General features: G+C 38.9%; 1 protein-coding gene across 2 annotated transcripts; it reads right to left on the bottom strand.

The window, feature by feature from the left end:
- Positions 1 to 864: 864 nt before the first annotated feature.
- Positions 865 to 9,347, bottom strand: LOC103974584 (casein kinase 1-like protein 2). 2 transcript variants are annotated; one of them, XM_018821864.2, is made up of 14 exons: positions 8,899 to 9,347; positions 8,765 to 8,805; positions 7,989 to 8,058; positions 7,748 to 7,896; positions 6,903 to 6,998; positions 6,732 to 6,802; positions 3,645 to 3,706; positions 3,425 to 3,488; positions 3,248 to 3,332; positions 3,051 to 3,177; positions 2,857 to 2,939; positions 2,712 to 2,772; positions 2,282 to 2,361; positions 865 to 1,431 (listed from the first exon to the last, which is right to left on the bottom strand). In XM_018821864.2, exons 1-14 carry the CDS (start codon positions 8,972 to 8,974, stop codon positions 1,141 to 1,143), a joined length of 1,356 nt encoding a protein of 451 aa, XP_018677409.2. In that variant the 5' UTR covers positions 8,975 to 9,347; the 3' UTR covers positions 865 to 1,140. The 2 variants fall into 2 exon arrangements, with proteins under 2 accessions (XP_018677409.2, XP_009387717.2); XM_009389442.3 differs by having other exon boundaries at positions 2,216 to 2,361; positions 8,899 to 9,342.
- Between the last annotated feature and the right edge of the window lie 8,336 nt (positions 9,348 to 17,683).

The following is a 17,683-nucleotide window of genomic DNA, read 5'->3' as shown; positions in this document are numbered from 1 at the left end:
TAGTTAGCAGTTGTAAACATTTCTTCATTACCAAGGAATGCATTAAAGGAGGTTAGCAGTTGTGAACACTTAATTTCAAAATTTCCTATGCATTAAGGGTTATTTTATGCACTAGTACTTATGTTTGTGTTTAGGGGTTAGAATAAACTTTACTGATGATATTTTGATAAAATCTTTTGGATGCGTCCTTGAGTGGTGAGTCTTTTATTTTCTAATTTTGCATCCTTGTTTAATTTCCATTGAGTGATGAACTTTTTATATCCCATTGTGATTTTAAACTTGATGATAAACTACTTTTCGTTTTTATCAAAGTTGCTTCGTTAGTTCGCTCCTTTTCTATTCGACAAACTGTACTATCGATTTTTTTCGAATTCTATTCTATTACATCCCCCCATTCTGCATCACACCGGTATCAATAACGAAAGACAGATAATCGCAAAGAGATGATAGGACAAAGATAATCATGATGGAACAAATGCCAAGGGTAATCTCATCTCTAAAAAAAATAAGAGGTATGTGAAAATAAAACAAGAAGCAAACGCTTTGCAAGAAAAAAATAAAAATTTAAAATCTTCTTGGAAATTTACCGAAAAGAAAAAACTCGACCACCATTTACTTGTCCGTGCCATCATCCTACACTTGCAACAGTTGGCAAGCATAGACAGACTCGATTAGCATCCAGGAAGAACCAAAACAGTCTTTCTGCACCACTACAGCACAAACGGCCCACTACATATACTTCACATTAGAAGCTCAAACAGAATCATTTCAAAGACAGCTGATCTCATGGTTAGATACATATACAATTGGCTTCTCACGACAAAAAGTCCCATTAAATTTTAAAAGATATTTGCCAGTGTACAATTAACCACGAGAACTTTCGGAAATTATAATAAAATAATCAATGACACAGCAGAGAAGGCACACCATCAATCTCAGGCATTCGTTCTTGGAGGGTTGAGCCCACCTTGTAATTTATATTTCATATCTGGGGGCACTTCACATCAGCACGTAGTGGTGAAGTCAGACTAGTTATTCATCCACTAGTCGATGGAGAGAACAAGTCAAGGTGTAATCCTAGTTTATGAATTTCTACAGAGGAACATGAAAAAAAAGGTTGCAGAAGGAGACTTGCAATCACTATAACTGGTTCCTTTCATTGCTGTCAAAATTTAGGGCATCCATGCCTTTGAGTGCAGATTCATAATTCTTAATGGTAGACATGTTTCTTCTGGAAGAAGTATGCCTGTGGTCTGCAGAACTAATGGGGGATCTCTGAGCATTTGAAACCTTGCGGAATGTACCTGGGCTGGCCTCTGCTGTACGACCATGAGATTGATCTGCCTCTGTGCCAAACAAATCTCTGCTACCAGAAACAGCAGCCCGCCTTGAGGATCCACTTGACTGTCCCAAAAAAGTTGAACTGGAAAACTAATATGCATGCATTTGAGGTCAGAGTTTATACAGAATAACTTAAATATATTATGCAAAGAGAAATCATGCATCAGTGGATTTAAACAGGAAATACAACTAAACTTTGCAAGCAAATCATAAAGCCATATACAACCTCAAATCACAACATATACCAAATAATAATCTGAGAGATATAAAACAGATAAATAGTTTGAGAATTGCAGGACACCCTCAAATTTTATAGTTGGTCAACATATTTCTGAATACCATATTAATCCTAGACAAGAATCACAGTGAGGCAGCAAAAACATTTTGCTCATTGTCTAAGATTTTTACAACCTTACTGATATATGATAATCATTTTAATTCAAGTTCCCGAATCTCATTCATATTATAGTGAGCTTCAATTGAGCATTTCAACAGTGGTCAGACTAAAATTTTTTAATAATTTGACTTACAACAACTTGTCATGGATCTCTATGTCAACAACAATGGGCCTCATTTCATCCATTTTGTAAGGTTTGTCAAGCACATATTTAGGTCAGTTGCTAGATGATAAAACCAAATCTAAAGATTTAAAACTAATTTAGAAGTATACTGACACACTGAATCTGATCTAGTTTTCATGAGTTGCAAATTTCTTATTTCAGAATTGTCATTTTCTTGTTGCTCTTCCAAAGTGATTATTTCATAAGAGTTGCCCTTCCATGCGAGCCACAGGTAAAACCAATGCAGATCGCATTAACATCCACAAAAGAAAGAATAAATGAGGAAAAAAAAAAAAACTGAATTAAAAAATCACCATAACATCTCTAATGGCAAGTGGATCATTCCCTATAGGAGCCTTCTGCTTTAATAAGCTGCCTACATTTTCAGCTGGAGGTGTAACTCGTGCACGATGAGAAGAGTCCATCACTAACCGACCATTTGCCCGCACTTCTGCACCACCTGAAATGCAATCTCAAAAAGTTTATCCCTCCAAATTATAAAAATGGACTATGTAAACTCTAATCAACACGCTAGCATAAGTAATATATATAAGCAACCACATAATTTTGCAAGCCATGCAACATGAATATGATAACAAACAAAATTGACCGAGACTGATATTAGCACAACCTAATGAAGAAAATTGTGAGAAGAAATGGAAGAGAACTAAACAGACAAACAAGCAGAATAAACTATCAAAGTCAAAATCAACAGATCCAAGATATGATGAGTTAATAACTATAGTAATGTGTTAGCAGTGTGTCACATTTGCAAACGAGTGAAAGGAGAGAGAAAGGGAGAAAGATCACCTGGCTGCCTAACATTGGCGATGGGAGGAGCCAGGCCGGAGCTAGGGCCTGCACTTGGACCCTAGGAAATAGCAGAAAAAATTATATACTTGTTCAGCAAATATGGAAAAATAATAGCAAACAGTTTCTGGTGCCTTTGACTAACAATAGCACGTGGAGGAGCACCAGATATCTGTGTCTGCTGAATCTTTAAAATGGTCCAATCAAACATATAATCAAACTGAAACCCTGCAGAGAAGAGATATAGAGATGAGAATTGTTACACCCAGCATGTATATTCTGCAGTTTTATCAGCCATGTCACTAAAAGAAAAAGGTTGCAGTGAGAAGATAAATCAACCTTCACGGATAAAAAGGTCACGGAATAATCTCTTGAGATACGCATAATCAGGCTTGTCCTCAAATCGCAGTAAGCGACAATAATGGAAATACGATGCAAACTCTGAAGGATATCCCCTACATAGAGCCTAGGGAACAAGAACATTTTCCATTGTCATAACAATGAGGGAAAAGATAAAAACTCAAAAAGGAATTTACCTCAATTGATGTGGAAACTTTCTTTTCACTAATTTTTTCATATTTCTGTTTCTTAGTTCCTGCTTTTAGACCCTGCCATGGAAGGCTGGAAACAAAAAATTGAAAGGCCAATTGTTGAATAGATTGAAAAATTTTAGACATAGACAAGGGGTAAAAGGTTCCACCAAATGACCATACCTGCCCCTTAAGAAGTACATAAGAACATACCCAAGAGATTCCAAATCATCCCTCCTGCTTTGTTCTTTGCAGAATAACAACACCAATCAGAATCAAGATGGAAAAACCAAAGAATAATCATATAAAAATACAGGGAATACAGGTAGAATTGTGAGATAAACAACAATAGGCTATATATAACAGAATAAATAAAAAGATGATCAGAAAATATTCCGTGTACCTATGCCAAGATGTGTGTTCACACTTGCATACCTTGCTGTTCCAGTCAAGTTTTTGTTCTCTCTGCAACATATTAAAAGAATTACCACAAAAGAGAAAGTAAGTTCTAGAAATAGCCTATAAGCATCACCATATCAGTGGTACCAATTTAAAATAAGCTGGAAATAATTAGATGCAAACTCCAGAAAAATAGATAGTTTGTGCTGGCAACAAACCCAATTATGGAACCATAACATCAAGTCACAAGCCCTAGATATGAAAAGTGTGATAGAAGAGATCAACCAAAATGAAAACACACCACATAGGAATGTAAACGCCATAGTAAAAAATTCACAATACCCAGGGTCAACTAAGGTGAAGCTACTCAAGAAGGAAACACAAATTTCTTGGATCATAGGGACTGGTCCTTGAATGCTATTCATCTGAGATCAAAGAGAAAACCTCATTAAAAAGAATCAGCATTGATGACCATCCTGTGGTATATATATGATGTGCCTTGAAACAAAATTCTATCCTTTTTCATGATTGTTTATGAATTTAAAAGGCTTGTGTAAATGGTCCTAATTCACAAAAGTAAATCTTATATTAAAACAAAGCAAATGATCATGATTTAAAACTAAAAAGAAAATCCTCAGATAGTCAAGAAGTAGAACAAAACAGAAAACAAATTATCAAATTTTAAGGAATCATAACAAATGCTGAACAACAAAGTAATTTGCTGATGTATTTTTCACTGGTTTTTTCAGCAATGTTTCATTGTGTATCTAGAGTTCTAGTTGGAGTTATCTTGGTAGCAAGATGTCCTACTTCTACGTATAGAATGGGTTTAGAAGTTCTATGAAGTCTTAGGACTTCAGTTTAAGGAGGTCAATTTGTATGAAATTTTGTGAGATAATGAAATTTTCACTAAAAAAATTGTCCAATAAATTTCCATCCTCCAAGACCTTTGGTTTACAAACCATTTAAGTGTTGTTATACTGTAAAAAGAAAGGCATATAGCTGCTTGCAATTGGAACCTTCTACTAAATCATTTAAACGGTGACCCTTTCACCTTCCTCAAGTCCCTTTCTTTGTGTATCTAGAGTTCTAGTTGGAGTTATCTTGGTAGCAAGATGTCCTACTTCTACTTATAGAATGGTTTAGAAGTTCTATGAAGTCTTAGGACTTCAGTTTAAGGAGGTCAATTTGTATGAAATTTTGTTAGATAATGAAATTTTCACTAAAAAATTGTCCAATAAATTTCCATCCTCCATGACATTTGGTTTACATACCATTTAAGTGTTGATATACCGTAAACAAAAAAGGCATATAACTGCTTGCAATTGGAGCCTTCTACTAAAATCATTTAAATGGTGACTCTTTCACCTTCCTCAAGTCCCTTTCTTTGTTCCTCACTAATCTCACAAAGTATTCTTCTCTTATTTTACTTAAAACTTATTTATCTCTTACGTCTCCTCTAAGAATATCTTCCAATTTTTTCTTCTTGTTGTTATCTTCTACACTCTTTGTAATATGCTAGATTGTCCACCCAGGGGGGGTAATCTATTCCAGCGATTTACAAAGGCGCTCGGGCGCTCGCCTAGGCGCTCGGGCGAGGCGAGGCGAGGCCCGAGCGCCTCGCTAATCTCCCAAGTGGTGCACTTCAAACAAGCGCCGCCTAGGCACTCGCCCGAGCCCAAGCGTTGGGCGCTTCGGGCGAGCACCTAGGTTAACCAAGGCGACCGAACCAGAATTTTAGGTCCGGTTCGGTCCTGGTTCGGTCTCCGATGGTTAGTTGGTTCAATCGAACCAACTAAAACTAATATAAGTGACAATCGAACCCTAACCCTCGTCGCTGTCGCTCCCGATCCCATTGCTCGCCGCTGTCGCTGCTCGCAAACGCTGCCGCTGTCGCCGCTCGTGCCTCCCGCTACTCGCCACTCCTGCTCCCGCTGCCGCTGCTCGCAAACACTACCGTTGTCGCCGCTTACGCCTCCCGCTGCTCGCCGTTGTTGCTCCCGCTCCATCTCCTGCTGCTCGCCGTTGTCGTTGCCGCTATCGCCGCTCGCCGCTACCGCTGCCTCCTTATACTCCGCTGCCGCTGCCGCTTCCTCTTTTCTCAGTCAGCAGGCTCAGCATCCCCTTACACTTCCTTCTTCTCCTTCTGTTAACAGTATACTGTATACTGTTAATATTGTTAGGTTTATTTGAAATTATTAATTTTAAATACTATTAATAGATTTTCTTAATTTAATAGCATATTTTAATTTAAAATTTTAAAAAATTATATTTATTAATTATATTATATATTTTTATATTTTAGCACCTCGCTTCGCTCGGGTGAGCGCTTGGGCGAGCACCTAGCGCCTCAGGCGTTTTTGGACCTTGGCACCTTTTGGCGCCTAACGCTTTTTAAATCACTGATCTATTCTTACAAAATCAGGACGGCAAACTATATAACAGATCAAAGTTTGTTCCAGCTGTAAATTTGTTCCAGTAGTGTTGAACTCATAATCCTCTCTTTCAAAGCTTCCCCAGCATCACAGGAAAGAAAACAATGCAGTTTGAAGGTTTATAAATATTGCTTGGGCACAAATGGATGGTGCAACTGCATATTCTTGGTTCATAAAGACATGAAAAACTGGTGCTCTTCACCACATAACTTTGTCTATTTTTTCCCATAGTTTATTTAAAAATCAACAAAGAAACTGCCTTATACCATGATACTGCCTCCATAAGCCTCCACCTTATTTAACACAAGGTTCTGACTACCATACCATACCGGTGTACCAATCAACTGTCAATACGATATGTACCGAGCTATACCGAACATACCAACACACAGTACACTAAGGTGTACCTATATACTACCCATACCGGTCCTCTATCAGACTAGTACATATCGCCCCTACCAAGCGGTATGGTATGGTATTGCAAACCATGGTTTAACATCAGCTCATCTTATAGAAAATTTTACAAGAGATTCATGACAAATGTTTAAAGAGCTAAAATAACAAACCAGATATTTTCAAACATACAATGTCAATAACTAAAACAAAATATTTTCACATATTGTTTAGATATAGTTTAGTCAATTATATCATCTTACCTATAAGGAATATGCTGATGAGTTGAAGTATCCCTATACTTTTTGGCAAGGCCAAAATCAATCATATACACCTAGATGGAAATGCAAAAGAAACTCAATAAATAAAATGATGAAATTGAACAAAGTAGATAACTAAAAGGAAAAAATATATAGAAAAATTTAGAGGCATACCTGGTTAACTCGTCTACCAAGACCCACAAGAAAATTGTCTGGTTTAATGTCTCGGTGAAGAAATGACTTAGAATGCACAAATTCTACTCGATTAATCTGTAGTGAAAAATTTTTATGGATCAGATACCTGCCAGAGTCCAGCAATATGAACAGGCATGAATAGTGTGGCAATGGAAAAGTAAAAAAGTATTATAAGCATATTATTTCAAACAATTCAGGGTAAGGAGCAAATCAAGAAAGCACATTAGTTATTGGTTGATGAAACTGAGGAACAAAGGATCATATCTTCAATTAAGTTGAGTATTTGAATATATATTTATTATTTTTATTAAAGTTTTCTAGATCTCCCCCTACCACCCCTCATACTACTACTAATAATAATCATTTCATCTATTCTCACTAGCGTATTTGTAGGTCTCTTGAGCACATGTCAATATCAAATTAAATGATTCTGCCTCGTTTTATCGACTAGCAAAGCAGCACCTAATTATTCACAAAGATATAGAGATAAATGATATCGCCAAGAAAGTCAGGAAAGCAAGAATATGACAGGTCATTCATAAAGAGAAGATATCTTCATTTAAACAAAGAAAGCAACCAGCAAAAGAATATTCAAATGTCATAATGGCAACTACCATTATGAGACGATATCGTAATGGCAACTACCACTAAATCGTAATTGCAACTACCACTAACTCGTAATGGAAGCATAGTGAGACGATATCGTAATGGCAACTACCACTAAAAGAATTTTAAACATATGAACGACAGATCAAGCATGATCCAAATGTTGAAAAGTACAGCATTATGTCAAAGCAAAAAGGTGCATTACAAGAATAGCATACCATCTGATCTGCAAGCATCAAAACAGTCTTCAGAGAAAGTTTTCGGCTGCAGAAGCTGAACAGATCTTCAAGACTTGGTCCCAGTAAATCAATCACGAGAACATTATAATCACCCTCAACACCGTACCATTTCACATTTGGAATTCCAGCTGCAAAAAGAAAAAATGGAATGACCACTTAGAAACATAAAAACTTGAAGTAAACTGCTTGACACTAAAATGATGTTGAAGAACAACATTACTTCCTCCTTGCAGGATCCTGTACAGCTTTGATTCATAGAGCAGCTGGGGATGTTTCGTCTTAACGTTTTCCTGATAAATAGAATTCAATGTATACACATGATAAAATTTATCAAGGCCATAATTTAGTACTTAACATATCCAGAGAATGAATTTTTAAATCCTAACCTACAAATCACTGCCTTAAAAACAGCCATCGGAGCAACATCAGATTTTGGTTGTACTCAAAAAATGAAAAGCAACAACAGACAGCAATCTGTGAAACTATCCGAAAGGCCAAAACAGGATTACAGAACTGAATCAGAGACTCCAATTGATACTGCCAAAAGCCAAGGAGAAGTTGTTCTTCTCCCTGGCATAAGCAGGGATATCCACAAGGCAAAGTGAAGTCTGTCACACTGAGTCTATACCAAATTTAGACAGAAGTCACAGAAAGCCCGTAATAGTTTATGCCATTGATTTGAATTTTAAAAAAAACATAGAAGGTTTTATTTTGCTCATATAACTTATTTTCTGTGAAATACCCACAATATGAAGGATACTATTAACTTGCACCAGCATGCATTTCCAGTTAATCAGCTTCAACATTAAAGGGGAAAACGGGCCACCCCGGGAACTTCTCTCTTCATATTAACTATAAGATTTAAAAAACTCAAAACTAAGAATAAACTGTCGCCTGAGAACAAGTTCAAGGTGAAACAAAAATAAAGTGAGCAAGTAGTATGAACGTAAAGAGAATATTTAGATTGAACAGCAGACATATATGGGATATACTTACAAGTTTGATTGCAACTTCCTCGTTGGTTTGGATATTAGTACCTGCAATCAAGACAACAGTCACAATACCCCCCATAGAGCACACTGTCGAGTTTGAAAAGCCGCAGAAAATTAGGGGAAGAAGCGATCACCGACCTAGATAGATCTCCCCAAAGGACCCGCTGCCGATCTTGCGACCAAGGCGGAATTTGTTCCCAACGCGAGGCTCCATCGCACCAACGCAATCACGAGTAGGAGACCGGTACAAATCCAACTGCTGCCTAGCGTCAGAAATCACCGGATGAACAAAGCAACAAGAAGGGCCCTTCCACCGATCTCGCGAAGGCGCAACCGTTTCACGCAAGACCAGAAGGAAATCAAAGCAAAACCACGACGCGAGGCGTGGCGATGAGTTCGACGCCCATCATTTGATCGCAGTATGGACGGAAACAGAGATTGATCAGGGCCTTGGGGAGTCCAAATCGGTCGAAATCGCTCGATATATTAGGGTTTCGGACGCGGAGGCGTAGAGCGAGAGGAAGGGAGCAGATCGGACGATCGAGAACGATGCGGCACAATCACTGCGATATAAATCCAACACGGGGAGATAATGAGCACATACGGGACGGCATGCCGCGTCGATGCAACGCCGCTATATGACTATTTCTCAACATTATTTATTATTTGTCATATATATATACATATATATATATATAATAACAAGTTCCTTAAAAAAAATGTTATTATTATTTATTTTTCTTATTTTCCGACAGTGCCTCCTGACTTTGATTTGTTCTCATAGAGAGTTCCTTCCCACCTTTCAAAATAGTAAAAAATATATTCAACTTTTTATTTATTTTTTGTCTTTTTTTTCAACCTCATTCCATATGAACCCATCCATTAGGCAATTTCAACTGGATAATATTAAAAAAAATCTTTGAGAATTGAATAAATAAGAAATATTTATTTATTGACTTAAAATAGAAAAATAATCATTTACAACTTTGTAAGGTATTTTAAACGTTTCTAAACATTTTTATTTTTAAAAAAATATGAGGTAAGTTAGAGATCATATTGTTTTAAAATAGGACTCGAAATTAATTTAACTCATGTCACCAAAAATTTTTGTTTTCCTTAAAAATTCGAAAACCTTTTCAAATAATATTCATGTGGTTTTTTGGCCCAAAGTGATTGTAAATTTACCTTAAAATTAAATTAAATAAAAATATACAATTTTAACCTTTAAGGTATGAAATTAATAAAAAATACTTATTTTGTACACCTAAAAATAGAATAAGTGGTCATTTGGGCCTATGTAAGTCATTTCCTAAATTTTTTTAAAATTTAAAATATTAAAAATGGAAGTTACACTATTAAAAATAATGTACCACATTCAAAAACAATATAGTTCGAGTCTCCAAAAAAACAAAATCTCAAAACTCAAAGAAAACTTCTCTCATAATATCAAAGTATCTTTTTGGTCTAGAGTGATAGTAAATTCACACAAATTAGGGAAAATATATTTTTTTAATTTTTATAAGGAAACCTTGGGGGAATCAACATGTGGAGGCTTGGAGATAAGAAACTTGAGCTTACTCATACGATTTTGACATTTTGACGTTGAGGTCGTGGAATTACATAAAAGAGTAAGAGAAATATGCCCAAGAGATAAATATCATAAAGAATCAAGTATTTATTATTGGTATTGTATGGATTCATATGGCTATTTTTATATGATTCAAGTGAATGAGAAAAGTGGGGTGATAATTTACATTTTGTATATTCATCTTTGATAATGTTGAATATCAAATTTTGATGATGAAATCAATTGATGAATTTACGATCTAATCCATGTGTTAAGAAAAGTGATGCAGGACTAACTTCGATCGTGAAAAAATAAAACAATTAATGTAGAAGAATCAAATGTTAGACCGGAGTTAGAGAACGAGCATCAGGTCGGAGGAATCAAAACATTACACCAAGATCGAATATTGTGAGAGTCAACATGCCGATGGGTTGTGTCATACGCCGAAGGTTCGGACAATGTGTCGGAAGTTCGTCGAAAGTTCGTTGGAAGTTCGGTTGAACAAATGACAAGCCGGAGAACTTAGATTTACTATCTTATAATTGTTTAAGTCTTTCTTGTCGAAATTAAGTCTTAATTTGAGTTAGTTTTGGGTCTAACCCTACTAACTCAATTAGAAAAAAAATAGGCCTAAATTAGGACTGAATTGGGCTTATTATTTGGCCCATTTAGTGACCTATAGCAGGGTTTGCCGGTGGGAACACTAGAAGCTCAATCTCCTAGGCATTGACTATTAAGATCAAGTCAACACTAAGAAGGGGGTGAATTAGTGCTTACAATAAAATCATATTGATTCAAAAATCTTCTTCGATGAAAACTGATATCGGAAAGATGTTAACTTGAAAGTGTACGAAAGCATAATGAAATTAAGAAATCAGTTTGTGATATAAAGAAAAAGCACAAAGGAAATACAAACAAAGTTTTATAGTGGTTCGGTCATCGTGACCTGTTAGGATCGGAGCGGCACTAAGAGGGGGGGGGTGAATTAGTGCAACAGATTAAAACGTTGGTTTCGACAAATCTTTCATACGATAAAAACCTAACTTGAAAAGCTTAACTTGAACGCATGTTCGTAAAGGTGTGCAGCAAAGGTAATGAGAAAATAAAGAACGTAAGAAGGTTTGAAGTAATGTAAATAGCAATAAGAAAATACAAACCAGAGATCGCGCCAATTTTGAAGTGGTTCGGTCAAATGACCTACATCCACTTGCGAGGCCCTCTTCGATGAGGCTCCCACCTTTCACAAGCAAATCTCTTGAAGGGGAAGGACAAATATGTTGGGAAATCATTGGGGGCGACATCATATGCGTAGCAGAAGAATAAGAAAACAAAAATCCCCGATTCCCAAAAAGATGTTCGTCGTCGTGCGAAGATTGGTGCGCAAAAATCCGCAAAACACAAAACTGCGTATAGAGATTGTGTTACCTAGGGAGATCGTATATCCCTGTTTTCTTGCAGATCCTTAGGAGAGGGTGAAGGAGGTCAAGCGTCCTCCTCTCTAGCGGTGATCCACACAGCAGGGTTGCAACGACGCTCCTCAAAACTCCAGGCCTAGTCTGAGGTGGAGAGGGAGAGGAGAATAGGAAAGGCAAGCAAAGACTCTAGCCTATGAGGCTGTGAATCCCTCTTATTTATAGAGATCTCGTGTCAAACCCTAATGGGTCCTTCCCTAGTGGGTATTGGATCTGCATCCAATAAGACAAGGGCTCCGTCGGATATCTCATATCCGAACCTCTACTCATCGCAATGCCTACCATATGTGTGTGACCCTCTAGGCCCAATATCGAGCTGGCCGTGAGTCATACCTGTCAGAACTCCTTCTGACTGAGTGAATTATTATCTCTATAATAATTCACTTGACTCATCGACTACGGACGTACTAGGCCACTACGCCGTAGTCCCCAGACGATACAGGGGAATCCAATCCATTGGACCTGTCTGTCCTCAGTTACCATGTACCTATAGTCCCTCATCCATCTAATATCCCAGAGACCGTATATCGAGCATGGTGCTGTCAGACCCATACGGTTTCTACTCGAGTCTTGCTCTAATCGGATTCTCCCGGAGAACTCTTTCTCTCGCAACCCGAATGACCCTGGCCAGGGATTTGTCTGAGCAAGAACACATAGGATATTCCTCTCATGACGCCGAGAGTGGATGATCCTCTATTGACACTCAATAGCCCTCGTAAGGTCGACTACCACTCCCAATGACCAGCTGTACTAGATCTGGGGATAGCCAAACCTATAAGTCTGGTATCAAAGAGTGGAGCACTCATACAGGACATCCTTGGTGTCTCAAGTCTAAGGACCAGATACACCACTAGGACTACGGAATCGCTATCTGACAATAATGCATCATCAACCATCCAGCATTCCGTAAGTGGATCAATCAGTGAACTCATTCTCCAATGAGCACCTGTACTGTATCCCTAGTGTCCCTACACGAGCAGCTATGAGACCAGCTGCATCCATCATATGGACGGGTATACAACACACCAGTCTATCCGGTTATCACGATGTCCCTCTCGAGTAACCTATGACCGGGATTATTTAGGATATGTGTTTAAAGGTGAATCGATCTCATTATCGTGATCTCATCACGATCCGATTCCCATTGCACAAATCCAAGGACATCACAATATATATATGCATTTATGCAATAGTTATAAAGTGATATACGCCAAAATATAATAAGCAAAAAGATTCTGTATCAAGTCACACGTGCCATCACTCACGTGATTGGCTTGCTGGGCACCTATGACTAGCAATCTCCCACTTGACCTAAAGCCAATCACCTATGTGTCTGATCCCCATCAGACCCCTGTGACGCTCAAAGACAATCTGAGACAACGGCTTTGTCAGTGGATCTGCAATGTTATCTTCGGATGGAACTCTTTCCACTGCTACATCTCCTCGGGTTACGATCTCTCTGATAAGTTGGAACCTCCTCAGAACACTTCTGATGAGACCCGGGTTCCCTTATTTGAGTAATCGCCCCATAGTTGTCTCAATATAAGGAAGTTGGCTCCTCGTTACTCGGCACGACTCCCAAATCTGTGATGAACTTCTTCATCTAGACTCCCTCCTTTGCTGCATCTAATGCAGCAATGTACTCCGCCTCTGTGGTCGAGTCAGCAGTGGTATCTTGCTTGGAACTCTTCCAGCACACTGCTCCTCCATTCAAGGTGTACACATACCCTGAATTCGACTTGCTATCATCGACATCAGACTGAAAACTTGAGTCAGTGAAGCCTTCAACCTTAAGGCTATTACCTCCATATACTAGTAAAAGATCCTTAGTCCTTCTCAAGTACTTAAGGATACACTTTACTGCTTTCCAATGCTCCAAGCCTGGATCCGCCTGATACTTGCTCGTGACACTCAGAGCATGCGCAATATCAGGCCTAGTACATAGCATGGCATACATGATAGACCCTATTGCTGAGGCATAAGGTATCATATTCATGTTTGCCCTTTGGAATTTTCCATGCCAAACCTTTTGACAATGGTTTCTATGTACCTGGACTGGGACAAGCCAAGCATCCTCTTGGATCTATCTCTATATATTCTAATCCCCAAGATATAGGATGCTTCCTATAAGTCCTTTATGGAGAAGTGTCTAGATAACGAAGTCTTTACTGTGGATAGCATTCCTACATCATTCCCAATGATGAGGATGTCATCCACATATAACACCAAAATGGTGATAGCGTTCCCACTTACCTTCCTGTATACACAAGGCTCATCTTCGTTCTTAACGAAGTCATAAGATCTGATTGACTCATCAAATCTTATGTTCCAACTTCGGAAAGCTTGCTTTAGTCCATAAATGGATTTAAGCAACCTACACACCTTATATGGGCAGTTCTTGGACATGAATCCCTCAGGTTGCATCATATACACCTCCTCCTCGAGGTTCCCATTGAGGAATGCGGTTTTCACATCCATCTGCCAGATCTCATAATCATAGTGTGCTGCAATAGCCAATAGAATTCTGATGGATTTTAGCATTGCTACGGGTGAGAAGGTTTCGTCGTAGTCAACACCTTGCCTTTGACGATACCCTTTAGCCACTAGCCTTGCTTTATAGGTCTCTACCTTTCCATCTACTCCGATCTTTTTCTTAAAGATCCATTTGCAACCGATGGGTACAATACCTTCGGGCGCATCAACTAGGTTCCAAACCTTATTGGAGTACATAGAATCCATCTCAGAATTCATGGCTTCTTGCCACTTCCCGGAGTCTATACTCATAATAGCCTCCTTGTAGGTCTGAGGATCAATATCCTCAACATCCTCTCCTCTAATATGTCTCACATATCTCTCAGGAGGATGAGATACTCTATCAGACCTGCGTAAAGTTGAAAATTGTGTATTAGGTACCTGAACAGACTTGGGCTGTAGAGTGGTGCTTGAGCTTGGTTCTCCAACCTCGCTCAATTCTATCATTCTCCCACTGTCTCCGCCAAGAATGTGTTCCTTCTCAAGGAACACTGCTCTCTTAGCTACAAAGACCTTTTGGTCCTCGAGATGATAGAAATAATACCCACAAGTTTCCTTGGGGTGTCCCACAAATTTGCATCGCTCTATCCTTGATTCTAACTTATCGGGGTTGTGTCTTTTAATGTGGGCAGGGCAGCCCCAAATCTTAACAACCTTAAGATCAGGCTTCTTCCCTTTCCATATCTCATATGGTGTAGACACTACCGACTTAGTTGGAACTCTGTTCAGAAGGTAAGCTGCGGTCTCTAGGGCATATCCCCAGAATGAGATGGGTAGGTCAACGAAACTCATCATGGACCGTACCATATCTAATAAAGTACGATTTCTCCTTTCAGAGACACCATTGAGCTGAGGTGTGTAAGGAGGTGTCCATTGGGATAATATCCCATGGTCCTTGAGGAACTGAGTAAACTCTATACTTAAGTATTCACCTCCTCGATCTGATCGAAGAGTTTTGATACTCTTTCCAGTCTGGTTCTCCACCTCATTCTTATACTCTCTGAATTTCTCAAAGGCCTCGGACTTGTACTTCATTAAGTACACATATCCATTCCTTGAGAAATCATCAGTAAATGTAATGAAGTAGGAGTAACCTCCAATGGCATGAGTTGACATGGGTCCACATACATCACTATGTATGAGTTCCAACAACTCAGTGGCTTTCTCTCCAGTTCTACTAAATGGAGATTTGGTCAGTTTTCCACGAATGCAAGGCTCACAAGTTGCATATGACACATAGTCGAATGGATCTAGATATCCATCATTTAGCAACTTTTGAATCCTTCTTTCATGGATGTGACCTAGCCTACAATGCCACAGGTATGCACTATTCAACTCATCTCGTTTCCTTTTGGACACATTTACATTCATGATATGTGGAGTGGTGTCTAACATAAATAAACCATTATGCAATGTTCCTTTCATGATGATCTTATCATCTAATAATATCGAACAACCATTGTTCTCAAAAACAAATTTATATCCACTAACTGTTAAACATGAAATGGAGATAATGTTTTTGATAATAGAAGGAACAAAATAACATGCATCTAATGCAATAAAAGCTCCACTAGGCAGATGTAGGGCGACCTCGCCAACAGCTAATACAGCAACTTTTGCTCCATTACCCATCTTGAGGTCCATCTCGCCTCTCTCTAGTCTCCTAGGCCTTGCCAGAACTTGCAACGAATTGCATATATGATAAGCACTACCGGTATCCAATACCCATGTGTTATCATAAGAGTTTGACAAATGGAGACTGATCATGAATGTACCTGAAGCTTCATCAAGCTTTTGTTTCGCCCTTTCTGCAAGGTACTCTTTGCAGTTTCTCTTCCAATGCCCATCTTTACCACAGTGGAAGCACTGGCCTTTGTCCTTTGCTGGGTCTTTCTTAGCAACCTTTGCTTTACCTTGTTTGCCCTTGCCCTTTCCCTTCTTAAGGGACCTTTCTGCTTTCCTTTTCTTTCTGGTCTCACCAGTGTAGAGAACTGGCTTCTCTTTCTTAATAGTACTCTCTGCCTCCCTCAACATATTGAGGAGCTCTGGGAGAGTCACCTCAAGCTTGTTCATATTAAAATTCATTATGAACTGTGAAAAGGAATCTGGTAGAGACTGAAGCACAATGTCCACACACAAGTTATTCTCTAGGACCATTCTTAGACCTGTGAGTTTCTCTATCCACTCAATCATCTTTAGTACATGGTTCTGAACCGGTGTCCCCTCAGTTATCCTAGCGCGGAAAAGACTCTTGGATATCTCATATCGTTGAGTCCTCCCCTGTTCCTCAAACAATTTGCGGACATGTAGGAGAATGGATCTGGCATTCATCTTTTCATGTTGTCTCTGTAACTCTGGAGTCGTAGAGCCCAACATATAGCACTGAGCAAGAGTGGAGTCATCAATGTACTTCACGTAGCGAGCGATCTCATCCTCGCTTGCCCCTTCTTCGGGCGTAGGCATCACTATATCAAGGACGTACACGATTTTCTCCATTGTGAGAACAATTCTCAAGTTACGGAGCCAATCCGTATAATTTGGACCAGTGAGGCGGTTGACATCAAGTATGCCACGTAAGGGATTTGAAAACGACATTTTTTGAAAATAAAGATGTAGCAGAAATGAATAACATGCAGATTTTGCAAGAAATAAACTATCAAGATATGGACTTCTATCTTAATATGCTCCCACTATTTTACTAACGAGTCACGCGACACCCTCAGCACGTGAAACGGAAGTCTCCGACAGACTTCTAGTGGGGATCAGGATCCAATCAGTGTCTTAGTGTAACCTCGAGGGACTCGACCAATCACACCAAGCCTAAAAGGTAGGCAACTCTTGCCGATCACAACTCCTTGTGATTCCCGTCCTGTTCGGCCTCCGAATCACCATGGCCTCGAGGGACTCGACCAACCATGATGCTCGGTTAAGTCAACACCTTCGTTACAAGATGAGTCTGATTTGATGATATACCCTCGAGGGACTCGACCAAGCATACCATGTCCTCAGGTCACCGGTGACATCTCTATGTTGTAAGCAAGATAGCGAATCGCGATATAGGTGAGTCTCGAGGGACTCGACCAACTCAACCTACACCGGGAATCGGTTCCTACTCATAACGATGGAAGGCCACCTGGGTCAATCTAATTGCCTCACATTTATCGACTTAATATTATTGAGAGATGTTTCTATAATTTGGTCTCCTAATATGACATGTCACACATATACATATGTAATATATATCTACATCGCATGCAAATATATATACATATCTAGTATGTGTATAAGCAATCACACCAGATGATCATGGACCACAACCTAATATGATTAGGCCCGAGCCAGTAGGCCTAAT

The sequence above is a fragment of the Musa acuminata genome, chromosome BXJ1-4 (assembly GCF_036884655.1).
Source record: "Musa acuminata AAA Group cultivar baxijiao chromosome BXJ1-4, Cavendish_Baxijiao_AAA, whole genome shotgun sequence".
Classification (NCBI taxonomy): domain Eukaryota; kingdom Viridiplantae; phylum Streptophyta; class Magnoliopsida; order Zingiberales; family Musaceae; genus Musa; species Musa acuminata.
Note: the sequence above shows the minus strand (reverse complement) of the source record. Positions and strands in the feature narration are given on the sequence as shown.